General features: G+C 43.2%; 1 protein-coding gene across 1 annotated transcript in view; it reads left to right on the top strand.

Annotated features, from left to right (window-relative positions):
• TNFRSF1B (TNF receptor superfamily member 1B) overlaps nt 1-18,732 on the top strand; it is a 39,926-nt gene extending 21,194 nt beyond the window's left edge. Inside the window, exons 3-10 of the mRNA XM_074934053.1 lie at nt 5,689-5,817; nt 8,288-8,440; nt 12,032-12,125; nt 12,226-12,434; nt 13,292-13,369; nt 14,047-14,057; nt 14,545-14,791; nt 16,534-18,732. Coding sequence (XP_074790154.1) covers nt 5,689-5,817; nt 8,288-8,440; nt 12,032-12,125; nt 12,226-12,434; nt 13,292-13,369; nt 14,047-14,057; nt 14,545-14,791; nt 16,534-16,835 — 1,223 coding nt within the window. The 3' untranslated portion in view covers nt 16,836-18,732. The remainder of the gene's footprint in view (nt 1-5,688; nt 5,818-8,287; nt 8,441-12,031; nt 12,126-12,225; nt 12,435-13,291; nt 13,370-14,046; nt 14,058-14,544; nt 14,792-16,533) is intronic.
• Nucleotides 18,733-19,049: the final 317 nt, after the last annotated feature.

Here is a 19,049-nt window from a genome sequence, read left to right as displayed (position 1 = left end):
CTTTTTCCTATGAAGCATCTAGTGCTGACCGCTTTCAAAAACCGAATGCTAGTCCAGTGGTTCTCAAAATAGGGCTGCTGCTTGTGCAGGGAAAGCCCCAGGCGCGCCAGGCCGGTTTGTTTACCTGCCGCGTCTGCAGGTTCGGCCGATCGCAGCTCCCACTGGCCGCGGTTCGCTGCTCCAGGCCAATGTGGGCTGCAGGAAGGGCGGCCAACACATCCCTCAGCCCGCACTGCTTCCCGCAGCCCCCATTGGCCTGGAGCGGTGAACCGCGGCCAGCGGGAGCCGCGATTGGCCGAACCTGCAGACGCGGCAGGTAAACAAACCGGCCTGGCTTGCCAGGGGCTTTCCCCGAACAAGCGGCTGCCCTAGTTTGAGAACCACTGTACTAGAGTACATGGACCACTGGTCTGATTTGCAATGGCATTTCCTATTGTTTCCAGTAATGCCTACTAACAAATGAGGCAAGTTACTAATGTCAGGCCAGGCCTACAGCTATTCTCCAATGATATCTAGTAGTGATATCTTCTTGGTAAGTATTTATTGAGCACAGAAAGCTTTCTTTTGGTTGCAGGTGAAGACATTTTAGTTGCTGGTTGTTGTAATTACCCACCAAGTATTTGGATCATATAGATATAAAGCCCAGAGAGAGCTCAGAACTTTGGCGGGTACGTTGTCATCAAGGAGACAAGCCATCAGAGTTATTCTTACTCCCCTGGCATTTACCTCACAACTTGCTGAGCAAATGCTCTTTGTCTCTGTAAGTGCAAAGTTCCTGTCACAGAGATTTGGATGATTAAGCAGGAAACAAGCCTCTGCTGAAGCAGCCTGAGTGGCTCGAGTTGACCAAAAATGTCAAGACCGAACGTTTGGGTTTCCGGTGTTAGAAATGCAATGGAGGCAAATGTCATGATTCATAATTAAACCTTCACGCTCGGGCAGTAATAGCGATCAAGCTTCAGTGCCACCCTCTCCCCTTTTATTATAATATTTCACAATAACAAGCCCAGGATTTGGACCTATGCAGAGGAAACTGAAAGTCTCTGTAGTTGTCAATATTTGTGAAGTTGAACAGAAGGGTTTTTCATGTTGATTTATAAAAAAGCCCAGCTTTTTAAAGGTCTTATAGTCACTTTTGCCACCCGCATTGCAAAGCCTAAGTGATTTAGGAGCCCAGGCCACTTTTTTCCAAAAGGGATTGAGGCACTTAGGAGCCAAAATCCCATGAATTGTCAATGAGATGTAGGTTCCTAAATCAGTAAGGTGTTACAACCCTGAGTGCAGTGGTGTCTCTAAATACCTTTTAAAAATCGGGGCTTAAATCATCAACAGGATGCATGGAGCTGAATTAGAAATTGTAGAGAAAATATATTTGAAAACCAAATATTTGGAAATCATTTCCTGTGTTACTTAACTGCCAGGGCTTGACTTCATGGTTCCCTGTGTCTCCAGTACATGACTAATCCCTAAAATGGAGATTCTCAAAGGCGGGGCCACAACTAGCTATGAAGGCTTTCTTGGCAGGGCCTCATTGTTCCTCTCATTGAGCAACCATGTCCTCCAGCGTGTTCCTGTATGTCGTGCTCCTATGCCAGATATGGACCGGCTACAGAGCTTCCTTGTGAGCGATACACACCAGATGTGTTCAGTGCAAATCCTTCAGTCCTCTGCCTGTATGGCTGAGTTTAGCTGAAGTAAGGTACCCTAGAGCCTCGAACTGCCCAGTCAACCACACGCCTCATATGGAACCAGAAGTACACATTCAGGCAGCAGCAGAGAGAACAAAGCAAATGCAGCAGGGTACAGCGTTAAACGTAAATTACTAAAAAAAATAAAGGGAAAGCTGAAAACAGAGATTTGACACGGAAAGGAAACGTTCTGTGCTTGTTTCATTTTAATTAAGATGGTTAAAAGCAGCATTTTTCTTCTGCCTAAACAATGAGGAGGCCTTGTGGCACCTTAGAGACTGACGCATTTATTTGGGCATAAGCTTTTGTGGGCTAAAGCCCACTTCATCGGATGCATGGAGTGAAAAATAAAGTTTCAGAGCTGTATTAAATCAATGCTCAGTCTTACCACCTCCATTCCTGAGGTGCTGGTAATACTGAGGGTCTACTGTGTGCCACACACAGCGCCACCTAGTGGCTGACTGGTATAATGCAACTTAGTATTTCATTTCATCTCCGGTTTCAGAGTAACAGCCGTGTTAGTCTGTATTCGCAAAAAGAAAAGGAGTACTTGTGGCACCTTAGAGACTAACCCATCTCCCTTTAAGTTCTACATTCCTACCATTTTACAAAATTTACACTATCCCGCTGGTTTTGAAGTTCAATATGGAACAACTTGTTAAGTGTCTCTGAGTTGTTCTGGGTTTCTAATTACCTGTCCTGAACGCACGGCAACTTTGTCATCTGGCGATTCATTAGCTGCAATGACTGGCTGTGGTCTGTTCGGAGTCCTTGAGTCGTCTTGTTCTGCATCTGCCATCTATAGAGTTGGCTCTGTTGATGGTTCTTTCTGAGGAACAGACTGTAGATGTCAACAGTTTCTGTTGAACTCTCCACTGTTGGACGGTCTTGATTACATATGATCTGACCTGATTTTTTTTTCTTTTCGACAGCTGGAGTTGTCCATTCCCCCCCTCCCCCGTCCTCCCAGTTTGACAGGAACCCGGTTGCCAGGTTCTAGACTTGGCAGCTCTCTAATGAGAGACATCTGTTGTTATAAAAGTGTTTGCAAGCTCTCTTAGCCTTTTGTTTCCAATTTCACTACCTCTTCATGTCTGGCCTCTTTGGAGATAGATTCTTTCCCAAAGTTGGAACAGTAGTTTTGAGCTGTCTTCCCATCAAGAGTTGTGCTGGACTATATGCAGTAGCAGCTCTTGGTGTTGATCTGTAGCTCAGAAAAGCAAGGAATGAATCTTCCCTCTGTAGGATTTTTTTGGCCATCTGTACAGCTCTCTCAGCCTCTCCATTTGCTTGTGGGTAATGTGGGCTGCTAGTAATATGATCAAAATCCTATTTTGTTTGGAATGACTTACATTCTGCTGCAGCGAATTGTGATCCGTTTCCCATGACGAGTTGTTCTGGACTACCGAAGTGAGCAAAAGTGCCCTTTAGTTTTCTCAACAGCACTGCAACATGTTATGTCTTTCAAGTACGTTATTTCTATTGGAAAAATAGTCCACGATGACCAGGTAATGATGTCCTCTGAATTCACATAAATCTGCAGCTAGTCTCTTCCAAGATCTCTCTGGTAGAGGTGGTGTTGTTAAAGGTTCTTTGTGCTGTGTTGGTGTGTTAGTTCTACAATGTTCGCATGCACATACTTCTTTCTTTATCCTTGCCGATGCCCAACCACCGTACCATGTGGTTGGCTGTTCACAGTATTGAATCTAATTACCTGTCCTGAATCCGTAACGTCCTTCATGGATGAGGTTTAGGATTTCTCCTTTAATATCGTTTAGAATTATGACGCAATTGCCTTTATTCATGTGTCCATTTGACTTGCTTAATTGTCTATGCACTGCAAAGTAGTCTCTCTTGTCATTTCCTTAGCGTCCTTTAGATACTTGGGCGAGCCAGCTCTAATGTAACTTAGAACTTCCTAAACTTGCAGGTCTGCCAAGGTTGGTTTTTGTAGCTGGTGTAGTCTCTTTTCTGATGCTGGTCTGTGTGTGTCCATAGCTTCCATGTACGCCATTACAACATCTTTAAACTCATGGGTAGTTGAGTGCAATGATGCATTCCATGACGAAGTGTTCTGCAACTACCAGATTTTTCCCCAGAACTTATTAGCAATTGGGTTAAATCTCATTAACCTTATCGATAGACGTTAGCGTCTTAATGGTGCTTGATCCAGGACTTTTCCACTGGTGAGGGTTACAGCAGTTTGGATTTGTTTACACTGATGACAAACCATGATCCACACCGGTATCTGCAAAAGTTCTCACGTGTCCATACATTTCCCAGGCACTCCTTTTCAATCGGGGCATATTTTTTCTGCTTCTGTAAGCGTGCAAGAGTAAAATGCAACTGGCTTCCACTCAGAGCCATGTTGTTGCAACAATACTGCACCTAGGCCATTGCTGCCTGCATTGGCACTGACCCCCATTGTGGGTTTGTACTCTTCGTAATACTTGAGAACTGGAGCTGTTGAGATCATTTCTCTTACCTTGTTGAAGGCAATGTCTTGATTTTTTTTTCCCCCCCTCCTCCTCCTTCCGGTACCAAGATGCGTTGGACTTTAACAGTTCATTCAGTGGTTTTGTCACTGTAGAAAGGTCTTGCAGGTTTCGACTAAGGTAATTTACCACCCCCGGTACATGTTTCTTTCTGGTATGTTCACAGGTGCATTCAATTCTTGAATTGCTTTTACTTTTTCAGGGCTAGGACTGATTCCATCTTTGTTGTCTGTCCCAAAAACTCCATTTAGGGTAGGTGGAAAACATGTGTCCAGACTGACTTATTAGCCCGTAGGACTTTGTTGATGGTTTCGTTGTATTCTTCCATCGAAGAGCTGTACATCGAAATATCATCCATGAAAACTACAACTCCATTTGTGTTCATTAACAATTCTGCCATCTTCCTTTGGAAAATGTCAGGTGCACTGGTAATCCCAAAAGGTCATCTTTTGAAAGCAAAATCTCCCAAAGGGTATGCTAAATGTAGTTGGTTTAGCACTTTCTCTGGCTAAAGGGATTTGCCAGAATCCTCTCAAGGCATCCAGCTTGGAGAATATTGTAGCTCCTTTCACTTTGGAGAGAGAGACATCCAGTGTTGAGAGAATATGTTCTCCCACATTAAGTCTTTTAAGTTCCACACAGATTTGTATTCTCCCATTTCTCTTTATAACTGGTACCACTGGAGCACATCTTGCTGTTGGCTCAGAGATTGTCTCCATTATGCCAATCTGCTGCGTTCTCGTTAACTCAGTTTCCACTTTATGAAGTAATGGGCTAGGAATCCTGCGATGTGTATGTACACGCTGTATGGTTCAGCATTGTCTCTTACGGTTATTTGTACTGGATCTCCTTTCAGAAGTCCAGTGTCACCAAATATTCCATCAAGTTCTTCCACCTCTCTCACATGGATGCCATGCTACAGCTGAGAAGGCTGTTGGTCTGTGATCTTTTTGATCACACGCACTCTGAATGCAAAGCTTTTGTCTTGGCTTAAATTCTTTGCTAAATCAGTGCCTTCATATTTTTAAGGTGCTTTGAGATCCTTAAAAGGTACCAAATATTTGTGTTACACAGCATAGATCATAAAACTCTGCCCTGGAGTAAATGTTTGCAACTCCTACTTAAATCAGTGGGACTTGAGTACATATATACCTGTGAATCTGTGGTAATTCTAAGATACTTATCAGCTTGGTATCCAAGTGCCATACAAAAATAAGACGTATCGTAGGTCAGAATTTGGTACAATATATATTGCAATATTTAGGAACAAGAGGATGAGGAGTTGAGGTTGCTGTGGCATTTCTTCGCCCGTATCCTTTAATGTCTCAGTCTCATCATTATTTTAACATCTATGTTGTGGTTATCAAAACTTCATGTTTCCTTTAATCAACGAGCAAACAGGATGATGATGAAGGGAAATCGGTGCCACAGCTATGAACGAAACTTACCAGATGCAATTCCTACTGAGTCATTCCAAGCAGACATTTTCATTGTTTGTTTTGTAGGTTACCATGTGCTTCAAAGCTGCAATCGCACTACTGACACAGAATGCGCACCGTGCGAGAGAAACACGTATACGGCGCTCTGGAACAGAGCTCGGCGCTGCTTTGGCTGCTCACCCCGCTGCGAAGCCGGTATGCCAAAGTCCTTGCCTGGGAGGCTTATCCCTTTGCCAGCTCTGTTTTGTTTTAGTGATGCTGAGAATGAAAAGATAAATCTAAATTATGCTCCAGAGGTGAAACTTGCCTCTGTGTTGAGAGCCTACACAAAGATGCCTCTGCACCTCTTTAAGTCTCACTTCAGCTCTGTTGTGAAGACAGCAGTGGCGCGTGGGCATCTGCTCAGAGGTGAAGTTCATTCTAGATGAATACCACAATCCAGAAGGAATTTATTGCCTGGAAATGGTACTAGTGGTCTGCTCCTAGGTTTGGTTTGATGTGCTTTTCTATCTTCTAAATAATATGGTGGGTTTTGTCTTTCTGTCACCTGGCTATTCCCAGTGCAGATTTTCATTATACGACAGTTTAAATATAAATAGCATCCTAGAAATCAGCGAGGGAAAAGATTTCTAGGTCACTTATCTATCCCCGTCACAGATTTTTTATTCTTAATAATTTGGCATCAGACTGAGATTCCTGGAGAATGAACTTCTCTGCTAGCCACAAAATTGGTACCACATGGTAGCAGTGTCAGTTTCTCCTTACGCTGCTCAGTCAATATTGCTAGAACCCTGACTTGAAGGGGCCGCCTGAGCAGGTGAGGGGATACTTCAGATCCCATGGTCCATTCATTTCTTGGCCTCCAATAATTAGCACCAGCTGTGGGGGTGACTTGTGATGTTCTTGTATTGTTTTTGTTAGTTTCATTTGCTCTGTAGTTCAGGCACCAGAAGGATATTGGCTCAATCCATCACAGGGTGCAGTGTGTAACACAACGTAATCGCTGGTGACTGTAGATTGGAACAACAGAGTCTGTTCTCCTATTGCACGTGACCCCTAGTAGGAGTAGTGGGAAAAAGTAATGTTCTCATTCACTTCCCTCGCAATTAGGAGGGAGGGGAAGCATCCTAAAGAATAAAGGGCCTGGTGCAAAGCTTATGTCAATGGGAGTCATTGATGTCCGTGAGCTTTGGATTAAAGGGGTCAGACAAAACTGGCTAATTGCAGATGTCTGCAGTGTGATCTGTGATCAGGCTCACGTTCAGTCTAGATGGATTGTCCTGCGAGGCTCCAGGTCCCAGCGTAGCTCTCAGATACCGTAGTGATGGGCAGGTAGATAGAGACTGATGGGATGCAGCGCTGCTTCGCGATCCACTTGGATGCAGATGAAGCATTGTGTTTTGGGAGCTATAGTCTACATAGGCCTCATCTCCATAATAAAAAATGAGGGCATTTGCAATTTGCTTCCTATCATGTGAATGAAGTGCAGCCCTTGGGTCCCTGGCAAGTGGCCAATATGACCCTTGGGCAAAGTGTGGGCAGCCCCTGGCCTGAGGGGGGCCATAGGATCAAAGCACGAGTGGTGCCCGCAGCTGTTTGCACATTACGCACAGCACATACCACTGGCAGGGGTGCCCAGGGCTCGGACTGCTGGAAGTATGGCGAGCCCTGGTGCTGCACTAGGATCATGGGAGCAGAGCCTCGAGGCCCCTCCTGAACAGCACTGTGACCCCCCAGTGCCACAGGTTGCAAGGCCCCTCACTCAGTCCCCGCCTCCCTCCCAACTCCTGCCCCGGCTGCCCAATGGCAGTGCTGAGGAGAAGCAGCACTGCCCACTCAGGTTTGGCTCCACGGCCCCTCCATCGTGATCGGCGGGGCCAAAACCGAGTGAGTGGCATTGCCACCTGGCGCACAGGGGTCGCGGTGCTGATCAGGAAGGGCGGTGGGGCCGCGTGCCCGCTCCCAACCTGAGTGGGCCGTGGGGCAGCCGGCGCTTCTCCTCCTTGTCGCTGCTGGGAGGCCAGCTCCTACACCAGGGCTCCTCCCTGGGGGCCTGCCCAGCCTCATCCCACTCCCAGCAACTGCCGAGCCCTCAGGACTTGCTCAGTGCAACCTCAAGGCCTGCCACAACTACGGGGAGCTGTGGTGAGGTCCCGCGCAGGGGAGCCAGCCAGGAGAGGGGTGGTGGGGAGCCCTGATGAAGGAGGGGGGGAAGGACATGAGGGGGTTCAGCCGTGTGTACCATGTGAAAAATGTCTGGGGGCTCCCATTCGAAGCACCATGTTAAATGGTATATTTTCCTCTCACTGTGAGGTATATTTTCAGCTATTCTGGGTCCTGTCCTCTCTTTGTATTGAAAACTGGGTAATCAGAGGCACAAGAGCTTAGGTTTATGGCTGCAGTTCAACTGTGGGAATCCAAATCTAAGTGCAAATTTTGCAAATGCAAATTGCGCTTGTACAAGAGAGGTCACTCTTCAGAAAATGTGTGCGCAAAGGCAAAACCCATTGCAAAATCTTTCCCTTTGAAGAGGAATCTAAGCCTGCTAGCCACCTGCTGCAAAATAATTGACCTTCGCTTCCATTCTGCACTAACAGTAGTGAGGACTGTCACTTTAATTCTTCCTTATATCATGACCACTTTCTTTATTGTTTTTTGGAATTAGGATTAGTGCAGACTCAAGAATGCACAGGAGCCCATGACAGAATCTGCAGCTGCTCAGCCAACACTTACTGTACTACAAAACAAAGTCACGGTCGCTGCCTGTTTTGTAAAGCACACAAGACGTGTGGAAAAGGCTATGGCGTTTCCAAACTAGGTAAATTAAGTTTGAGTGAGCAGGCTCCATGTACAAAGAATTATGGGATGAAGTGTGAGTATTTTTGCGACTTGTCTGCCCATAAAAATAATTGCTGATCCACCCTGCACACTATACATTACAGAAATGTTTTCCTCTGATCTCCTAAATTACTTTCTTAGGTATTTCTAGGGCACCCAACATAACAGTATCTATGCACCAAATACAGCATAAAGAGTCACGATAGAGTTGTCTGGGGGGTGGGGGAAGGATATATGGTCCCCTCTTTGCACAGTTGCGCGTTTCAGTAAAGCTCTCCCTATCTCTCTCCACTCTTTGCTTTATTATTTTGCTCTGTTTTGCGACTTGTTCCATATGTGTCACTCATAGAACCATAGAACTGGAAGGGATCTCGAGAGGTCATCTAGCCCAGTCCCCTGCACTCAAGGCAGGACTAAGTACTATCTAGACCATCTCTGACAGGTGTTTGTTTAACCTTCTCTTAAAAATCCCCAATGATGGAGATTCCACAACCTCCCTAGGCAGTTTATTCCAGTGCTTAACCACCCTGACAACTAGGAAGTTTTTCCTAATGTCCATCCTAAACCTCCTTTGCTGCAATTTAAGCCCATTGCTTCTTGTCCTATCCTCAGAGGTTAAGAAAAGCAATTTTTCTTCCTCTTCCTAGTAACAAACTTTTATCGTGTCCCCTCTCAGTCTTCTTTTCCAGACTAAACAAACCCAATATTTTCAATCTTCCCTCACAGGTCATGTTTTCTAGACCTTTAATATTTTCATTGCTCTCCTCTGGACTTTTGCCAATTTGTCCACATCCTTCCTGAAATGTGGCGCCCAGAACTGGACACAATACTCCAGTTGAGGCCTAATCAGCACGGAGTAGAGTGGAAGAATTACTTCTCGTGTCTTGCTTAAAATACTGCTGCTAATACATCCCAGAATGATGTTTGCTTTTTTTGCAACAGCGTCACACTGTTGACTCATATTTAGCTTGTGGTCCACTATGACCCCCAGTTCCCTTTCCTCAGTACTCCTTCCTAGGCAGTCATTTCTCATTTTGTATGTGTGCAACTGATTGTTCCTTCCTAAGTGGAGTACTTTGCATTTGTCCCTATTTAATTTCATCCTCTTTACTTCAGACCATTTCTCCAGTTTGTCTAGATCATTTTGAATTTTAATCGTCTCCTTCAAAGCATTTGCAACCCCTCCCAGATTAATATTATCCACAGACTTTGTAAGTGTACTCTATATGCCATTCTCTAAGTCATTGATGAAGACATTGAACAGAACCGGACCCAGAACTGATCCCTGCGGGACCCCACTCGTTATGCCCTTTCAGCATGATTGTGAACCACTGATAACTACTCTCTGGGAACGGTTTTCCAAACCAGTTTTGCACCCACCTTACAGTAGCTCCATCTAGATTGCATTTCCCTAATTTGTTTATGAGAAGGTCATGCGAGACAGTATCAAAAGCTTTACTAAAGTCAAGATATACCACGTCTACCGCTTCCCCCTTCCCCAAGGCTTGTTACCCAGTCAAAGAAAGCTATTAGGTTGGTTTGACACGATTTGTTTTTGACAAATCCATGCTGACTGTTACTTATCACCTTCTTATCTTCTAGATGTTTGCAAATTGATTGCTTAATTATTTCTTCAATTATCTTTCTAGTTACAGAAGTTAAGCCGGGTTGTTCTTATTTCCATTTTTATAGATGGGCACTATATTTGCCCTTTTCCAGTGTTCTGGAATCTCTTCTGTCTTCCATGACTTTTCAAAGATAATTGCTAATGGCTCAGATATATCTCCTCAGTCAGCTCCTTGAGTAATCTAGGATTTCATCAGGCCCTGGTGACTTGAAGACATCTAACTTGTCTAAGTAATTTTCAACTTGTTCTTTCCCTATTTTAGCCTTTTCTAATCCTACCTCATTTTCACTGGTATTCGCTATGTTACACATCCAATCGCCACAAACCTTCTTGGTGGAAACCGAAACCTGTCCACATTTTCTGTTATCATACTATGCAGTGGGCCACCACAAGTGAATTTCACCCTGCTATAGATGGTATTGCATTTTCCAAGGACCCTATGACAGTGTAGCTGTCTCAGGATGGCTTAAAAATCTCAGAACAGGTGGATTTATTTCTGCAGTCCTGTTTTCAGTGGGAGTTCTTCCTGAATAAGGGTGGAGTAAAAATGACAATATTGTCACCCATCAGTAAAATGCAGCCACATCTTGGGTGGAAGATGGCAGTCGCAACTGTTGTTACATTTATTTATAAAGTGCACATTACCATGGTATCTGCAAAGCAACCCTACCCTGTGGTTCAGGACAAAAGGTGACGAATACCTAACATGATAAAAAATTCAGGGGAAATTTTAGATGAGCAGACTGTAATTACTGAGGCGAAGTAATATGGCCAGGACTCTGGGGCTAACACACTTTATCTTGTCAAAGCTTCTGTGGGATCTTTAGTGAACCCAACCTGAGAGATGGCACATCCAACAGCATAGTGCCCCTAAAACCATATTGGATATTTTATTTTTCTTTTAGGGTGAAGTTCATCGCTATGCAGAGGGCCAGCTTAAGGCCTATTAATTACTTAAGTCCTGTTTTGAATGATTAAGTGATATGTGAGCCTTGTGCTATCTCTGCACTGGGAAGAAATTTCATTCTTAATGATCGAAACATTAATGTTTCTAGAATGGAGAGATTCATTATTTTTAATAGTGGCTTGCACTATAGTGCCTTCGGTGTCTGCTGTGTATTGCTGCGGGCTGTATTCTTTTAAGTGGCCTTGAAGTGTGACTGTGGGATGTAGTATGACTCTTAAAGTGTACGTTCCCCAGCAGCTTTGTGTTGCATAGCTTTCGTTTCATTCTGTAATCTTCCTTCCCCAGCAGCTTCGTGTTGCAGAGCTTTCGTTTCATTCTGTAATCTTCCTTCCTCATGCCACGCAGTGGAAAGGGCTTGTTGTTATGATCCTGTCTCTACTTGTGAAATACGCGTTCTCCGTTTCGGTCATTCATGCTTGCTGAACGTTGTTCGGATTGCATCAAGGTTTAGACGGTATTTTAAATTTTGTGCCTACCTTGATTGGCCCCAGAATGGTGGTGAACGTACTGATGTGAAGAAAAAGCATCATACCCAGAGGCTGCTGGGGAAGGGGGACTAATTTTTTATGGCTGCCAAATGCTGCAGTCCTTACTCAAGTAAAACTCTGTTGACTGGGTTAGGAGTTTTGCCTGATTAAGGATTGGCAAAGACTTCAGGGTTTGGCTTTTAATGCCGTGTTTTAACTGTTCCAGTTGATTCCAAGTAACCCTTTGAAAAATACCATAGCCCTCAAGGGCATAGAGATGACAGCCCAGTTAATCTTTCCTTCTGTATCTGGGATTCTGTCCTTTTTCTTTTTGTCCTTATCAAGAGCAGCATGTGGGATGCTTGGCTGAGAGGCTGTCAAAGCTTGCGCTTTTGTTTACTGTCTTCGTAACATTTCCAGGATCTGTATGACCCAACTAGAACTTTATGATTCACTTGGCGTTTCTCAACAAGTGACTAACTGGCAACATTTGGAAATATATATTTAAAGGAACGGACGTTACGAATACAGACTGTTCCCTCTGCCCCCCCGGCACTTTTTCAGATGAAGACTCCTCAACTGCCTCCTGCAAACCACACAGAGTGTAAGTCACCGATTTGCCCTTTTTAATTTGACAAGACATCAGGCTGTAATTGTGTCCGGGGGGTGGTTTTGTTTTTAAACCCTCCTCTTGTTTCTTGCAGCTGTCAGTCAGTGTCTGTTGAAGGAAGTAGCACAAGTGACACAGTCTGCAGTGATTCTGAGGTAGACGTTCCTGTCATAGCAACATCTCCTCACACCACCATACCCAGCACTGGCCAGCTTACAGCAGAAAGCTCCGTTTTTGGAACCAAAGAAATAAAAACCAAAGCTGTCCATCAAGTCCCTTCTCCTGATGTCTCTCAGACCATTGGTGAGCTATTGATTAAGTTCACTTTTTTTTCTGTTCGGGAAGTGAGGGGATGCATAGGTGTTTCTTTGGTGATCGCTTATGAAATCATTTGCAAATGCAAACTCACAATGCTTGCATTCCATTGGATGAGTTCAAAAAACCTTGCTTGGACCGGTTTGTACATTTCCCCCCCCCCCCCCCAAAAAAAAAAAAAAAAAAAAGTACCCAGCTCTAGTACATGGCAAATTTCCTCCGGGGCCCAGGGCCAGATTATGAGAGATGCAGCCCAGGAGGAGCAAGTGCAAAGGTATAATGTCTAGAATCTGGGCTGCTATAGGGCCAAAATGGCCTCTGGCTCAACAAGCCTCCTGGGAGTCATTCTGATGTATGGCAGTCTTAGCCAGGCTGCCTCTGAGCAGCACAGCATCTCCATAGTATTGAACACTGTGGGGATGCTATCTCCTTCTCCTGGCATACCTTTTATGCTGAGGCCTGTGTGTGTATAAGGGGCAACATAGGGTTCCTTATGTCAGCCCTATGCTTCTCCTGCACCTGGGGAATTCTCCTCCTGGCCTAGTGTGGCTCTCTGATGGGTGGTGTGTGGGCCAGAATCCATCCCTCCACAGTGTGTGGGCCAGAATCCATTCCATAGTTTTCAAAACTATGGGAAAGTCCAATTTAATGAGGCAAGTGAGATCAAAATAAGATCTTTTGTATCTATCAACCAAAACCAACGCTCACTGGTAAACTTAGATGCATAACTGATGTGTGTGATATTTAAATTTATAGCAAAGGAGAACAAAAAAAATAAAAATCACCAGTTTTTACCAGTTCAGCTTAGTTCTGTTGGCCAAATTATTTCTCTTTGTTTTCTGTAGGTATAATAGTAGGATTGACGTTTCTAGCACTCATCGTATTTGCAGGGGTTGCCTGTTTCATTGTTTATAGAAAAAAAGGTAAGATTCATGGAGTGAAAATAACACATGAAATTAAATGAATAATAAACTTAAATATAGAAATGCTAGTCTCCTATCCACAATATTCAATATGTATTTGGGGTGAAATTCTTCCCTGCATGGAAGGCTGGCATGAGACCTGTGCACCGCTGAAGCCTCATATAATCCCTCGTATCTGAGACACAGGCCTATAAGCCTCCAGTGTTCCCATGAAATCAAGCACCTGTGCAACAAAAACTCCCACTGCAGTTTGTAAAGTATTTTGTGCTTCATAATAGAATTACACAACATTATTAATTGTTATTTTACTTAATTATTATGGCCATGATTTTGATTGTGATCAGCACTCTTTGTCCTTTCCGCTAGAGTGCGCTGATTATTTAATTCAATTGATTTTTGAGAATCCCCTTTGTCCGCTGCATCTGTCCCAGACTCTAGGCACATTGCAGGGTGAATATAAAGCAAATGTTTGATAACATTTTAAAACAGGGTACACAACCAGGTCTGCTCCACCCACAGATGATACACGAACAAAATAAAATGCAGACTCTTGCAGACCACATCTCCCCGTTCAGTTAAAGTGCAGCTCTTTGTAATTGCTAGTACTTGGTGTTTTGTTTTTAATTGTAACTTTCTTTTCTCACTTGCAACATGATTTGGTTCTTGTCCAATTGAAGCTCCAGATTTGGTGAGTATCAGTTCTTTCCTTCTTCCCTGCTGCCCCTTTTCATTCATTAATGTTTTATAAATTCATGCAAGATCAATATCTGTTAAAAATATAATAAAAATGAATAGCTGAAAAATATAGCTGGAGAGATAAGGGGGATGGGTTGCCCCCTGAACAAGTTAGAGCCTCAGATGCAATAGTTTGCAATGGCCTCGTAGTGGTCAGTATGGCAGTGGGATCACCAGGAGATCGCTAAAGGTTTCTTCAGGCCCCTAAGTACAGACCTAGGACATAAAGGGTCAGACCATCACCTGGTGTAAATTGTTTTGGCTCCATTGACATCAGTGAAACTATGCCAGTCGACAACAGCTGAGGATCTGACCCAACTAGTGAAATAAAGCCCCAGGCTTTATTTCAACCTAATATCTTCTTTTCTTGTTAAAAGTCTCACAAAGTTTGACCTTTTTGCCATTTACTGTAACCATCCCAACCCTTCTTGTGTCCTCAGAAGCAGCCTGACAAAAGGCAACGAGATGCAGGAGCACAGAGCGCCAGTGGTCCTCAGCAGGAGGAGCAGCACCTCTTAGAAACTCCTGGGTCAAGCAGCAGCTCTTTGGACAACACAGCTTCAGGAATCAGTGGAATAAGTATTAAGAACACAGAAAAGAAAGAAACAGAGAGAACTCAGCAGAGACATATGACCTCAGAAGGTTGTAATCATCACGGTGGAGCCAGGCCCAGCTCTGCAAGCTCAGGTAAGAGTCTATCGAAAGGTGAACACCAGAGCCCTCCAGGATTTTATCATCATTATTTTTTTGACATAGAGAGTGCCACAAATGTCAATAGAATGTTAAGTTGCAAGACAAGTGGTGGGAGTGTGTGGAGACAGCTGATGAGAAGGAGGGAGGAGTGACTGCTTGAAGAAATAGGATTGGGAGACTAGCGATGCTGGACGGGTGTGGACAGAATGTTGTAGGCTGTTGCCCCTTTGGCTTGAGCAGTTAGCCAATATCTGCGGCCCTTGCAGGTTTGTTTCTGTTAGGAAGAGAAATTGATGATCTGAGCCAGTGTTTTCTTTGATGCAATCCTGTTTGTTGACGAAGAATGTACATAAAGTCCTGTCTCCCTGAACACACTAGGACCAAACAACAGGCAGTTTCCTTGTTCACTATTTTCAAGTCTGCCCCTTCAGCCATTTCCGTGCCCAACAAGTTCTGTCCCTGTTCCCTCTCAGGGCCATGCTCACAGCCGCTTCCCTCACTGTCTGAAGCTGTGTGTGTGTGTGTATGTATGTGTATGTATGTTTAGGAGAAAGCCAGCAATCAATATTCTAGCAGGGAACCCCTCAGATCACATGGCTTAGCTAATCAGGCTTTGCCATGTGGCCTAGTGCCTTGGATGGTAGCCTCCTATTGTTTCCAGCTATCACTACATAAAGGGACATTTAATTGCTCCTTCCATTTAGCTTGAAAGAAGGGGGCCCATTAGCTTTTAACCATGTCCTTGGTTGTTTATATGTCAAAGTGCGGCTTTTTGGCAGCCGTTAACATCTTCCAGAAAAAACACAGGCAAAGGGGGCAGCATAATTGTAAGTATTAAACTAAGAGTGGGAAAAGGAGACAAGGGGGCAATAAAGCAAGAAAACTGGGAAGAGTATAGGGAATGAGATGGGGCGTAAGGAGAAAAAAAAAAAAAAGTCAACAAATATCCAGGGAGTCAAAAATGATCCAATGACTCTGAATGGTTTTTGTTGCCCCAATATCCTTACGGATTACATCCAAAGAATCCATGTTAAAAGAATGTTAAGGTTGCAAGGGCAAGCACTCAACAATTAGAAAATTCCAGAATTAAGGTTGCTTGTGCAGAATTAAGGTTTCTGTAACCTAATTATTGAAAACAGCTGGACTTTCTTAGCTGAAATTTTCCCCAAAAATTCAGCCTGGGGCAGACAGTTGGCATAAAAATTTTCGTCCAGGCAGGTCAAGTTTGGCAAAGCTATAAGCCACTGAAAACAGGCACTTATAGTGGAAAGTGTTTTGGTAACCTTAACTCTAGGGGTATGTCTACACAGCAATTTAACACCCTCGGCTGATCTGTGCCAGCTGACTTGGGCTTAGGAACTGTTTAACTGCTGTGTAGCTGTACAGGCTGGGACTGCAGCCCGGGCTCTAGGACCCTGCAAGGTGGGAAGGTCCCAGAGCTCGGGTGGAGCCTGAACATCTCCACTGCAATTAAGCAGACTCTTAGCCTGAGCCCTGCAAGTCTAATTCAACTGGCTTGGGCCAGCCTCGGGTATTTAATTGCAGTGTAGACGTACCCTAACTGGTGCTACCAACTCTGCCTATAGTAAGAGAAGGAAGGAGATTTCATCTACTTAGTTTGTTTTAAAACTTATAATTGTTTCTTACGTCATTAAACTGGATAAAGAATCTTATCATCCTGCTGTAGGTTTCACTCTTCCACTTTTAATTTGTTTTGTTTTCTGTTTGTTTCACAGAGCATTCTGGTAGTGGAGGAACGCAGGTGAATGTAACTTGTATTGTTAACGTGTGTAATTCAAACCACAACCCACAATTTCCAGAACCGACCACTTCAACCACTACGGATTATGAAAATGTTCCCTACTGCACTCCAACAGAGGAAGAAATTCCCCTTTCTAAAGAAGAAAACCCCTTGAAAAGAGAATCTGAAATTCAAATCTCAGTGGAAGCTGCAGATAGTTTGCCTCCAAGCTTACCGTTTCCAGAAGAAAAGCCATTTCCTCTGAGTGTTCAAGATGCAGGGATGAAAAATAGCTAAAGAAGATGACAGATCAGATATTGACCAATAAAACTCTAAGCAGCTTCTGATCTGCTAAAATACACAATGCTTTAAGAATAGCATTCTTATGGAGACTTAAAATCTAAAATGTATCTAGATATGGAGGGATGCAGAGCCTTTTAAAAATGTTTTAACCCTCTGAAATGTAATGGCTTTAAAAGTTGAAGGAAGATCTTTTTGCAGAAGTCAGTGTTATTTTTAAAAGCATTCTTTTTCTTTTCAATTTAGTAGTTTGTTTATCCATCAAATTGTCACGTGCAAGCTTCCTTCTGTCATGTATTTACCACGTGTCTTGATCCTGGCCAAGAGGGATCTCCTCTGCAGCTGAAAAGGAAGTGTATTCAGTCTTCGTGCTTGTTCAGTCATTGACCTATCTGCTGAGTCTGCCTCCAGGATGCCATTTAGGGATAATGATGGGATTTTTGATTCACGCGTCCCATTGGCTAAGAACTGGACTAAGACCAGCGTTCCATGAGAAATGAGTTGGTGACCAGCCATCCAATGCTATTGATTTAGCCACATGTTTTTATGGCATCAAATTATACCATTTCCCATCTGATCCACCCACCTCTCAAAATATTCACTTTTTTTTTAAGGGAGGTATGCTTCAGATCTTTCCTTCTGTCCTTGATATTTTTTGCTGCTGTTTTCTCTCTTTTTCTCTCTCATACCATGGAGGCATATCTGTTCTCTAAGATTTGTGTGTATTGGAGGGTAAAATCTTCTACATGAGCTTTTATTACTAGATTACAACTATTCTATTCAACAATTGCAAAAAAATGCACTTATTTTTGTCAGCTGTACATATTTAATATATTTTTTAAAAAAGAAAATATATATAAGTAGAACTTGTTACATTGAAGTAGGTAATTGTCACCTTTGTGCCATGGTTGATTCTTACGTCGTTTCTTGAGGTCTGTCAGAGAGAACTGTGTGTGCCAAATGTTTTCCTCTATGTTTCAGTTAATAATGGTGAAGACCCAGGCAAATACGTGTCTCATACAGCTCATCCTGGTTGACCCCAGGAAACGGTGAAAGGCTGAATGGAATGAAACCTCAGAACCACAAAACCAGCTGTTCGGGATTATGTTATCCTCTAGTAGATTGTACTCCCTACTGACAATTAATGGAGACTTTTCTTTAGCGCTGGTGACAGAAGTCTGTGCTTTTGAAGCTCAGGTTCTGGGATTGTACTTTCCGTAATCATGTTGCACATGTGTGGTTTCACCAGCAACGGTGGTGTCTGCATTCAAACATAAATTTGTTACAAAATGCCTGAGTAAGATTCAGGCTAAGTCAAACTGGAGTCTGAATTCTGTCCTTATTAAAACACCTGCAAATCCTATTGGAGCTTCTCAAGAGTAACAGAAAGCCAAATTTATTCCGGAGGCTTTAGGCTGAAGAAGAATGCCTTTACGTAGCATTCATTCAACAGCTGCTGAAGAGCAAGTATGCTTTACACTTTCACCTAAACTTTCAGGATTATCCTTTGTGGCTGTGGAGGTTAGAGGTGAAACATGCTGAAGTATATTTTAACTTGCATTTGAGAGTATGCTCTGAAATGACTTAGCATATAGAAACTCTGAAATTTATCCAAAACCACAGAATTTACGCTTACATAGGACTTGATTGTACAGCAGGCTGTTTCCAGCAATGTGCTGAACATCTGTATCTGTTGCTCATCACTTCCAAGAACTGGGTCCGTATTGAAACAGCAGCCCAAAGGAAAAATCAGGGGTTCAACCATGGCAGTTAATTTTATGGGCTCTTCATATTATTCAGCTGCATGGTGGAAGAAAAATCCTATGTATTCATGTAGATAATAGTGAAGCATTTTTAAAATCTGTTCATAGATGTGTATAAAAAAGTAAAAATCTGTTTTTATTTTTATAATTTATGTATGACTTGAACTTTCCTGTCCTTTCTATTAAACAAAATGCCTTTACATTTTCTTTGTTTTAAAAAAATTAAAAAACCTACCATTTGTTGATTTCATTTGCATCCCCTTAATTTCTGTATCCAAAACATTACTTTTGGCTCTCTTTTTTTTATCATTATTGCCTAATTCAAGCAGGTTTGATCAGGTTCAGTCTCATCTACCACTTTCTAAATGTTGGCACTAGTTTAAAATTAAGTTAGGATGTAGTAAAAAGCCATTCATCTTGAATTTCAGAGAAGATGAGTGAAGCCGCG

This window comes from Natator depressus, chromosome 18, assembly GCF_965152275.1.
Source record: "Natator depressus isolate rNatDep1 chromosome 18, rNatDep2.hap1, whole genome shotgun sequence".
Classification (NCBI taxonomy): Eukaryota; Metazoa; Chordata; order Testudines; family Cheloniidae; genus Natator; species Natator depressus.
The sequence above is the reverse complement of the archived record's forward strand: the minus strand, read 5'-3'. Positions and strand labels throughout refer to the sequence as shown.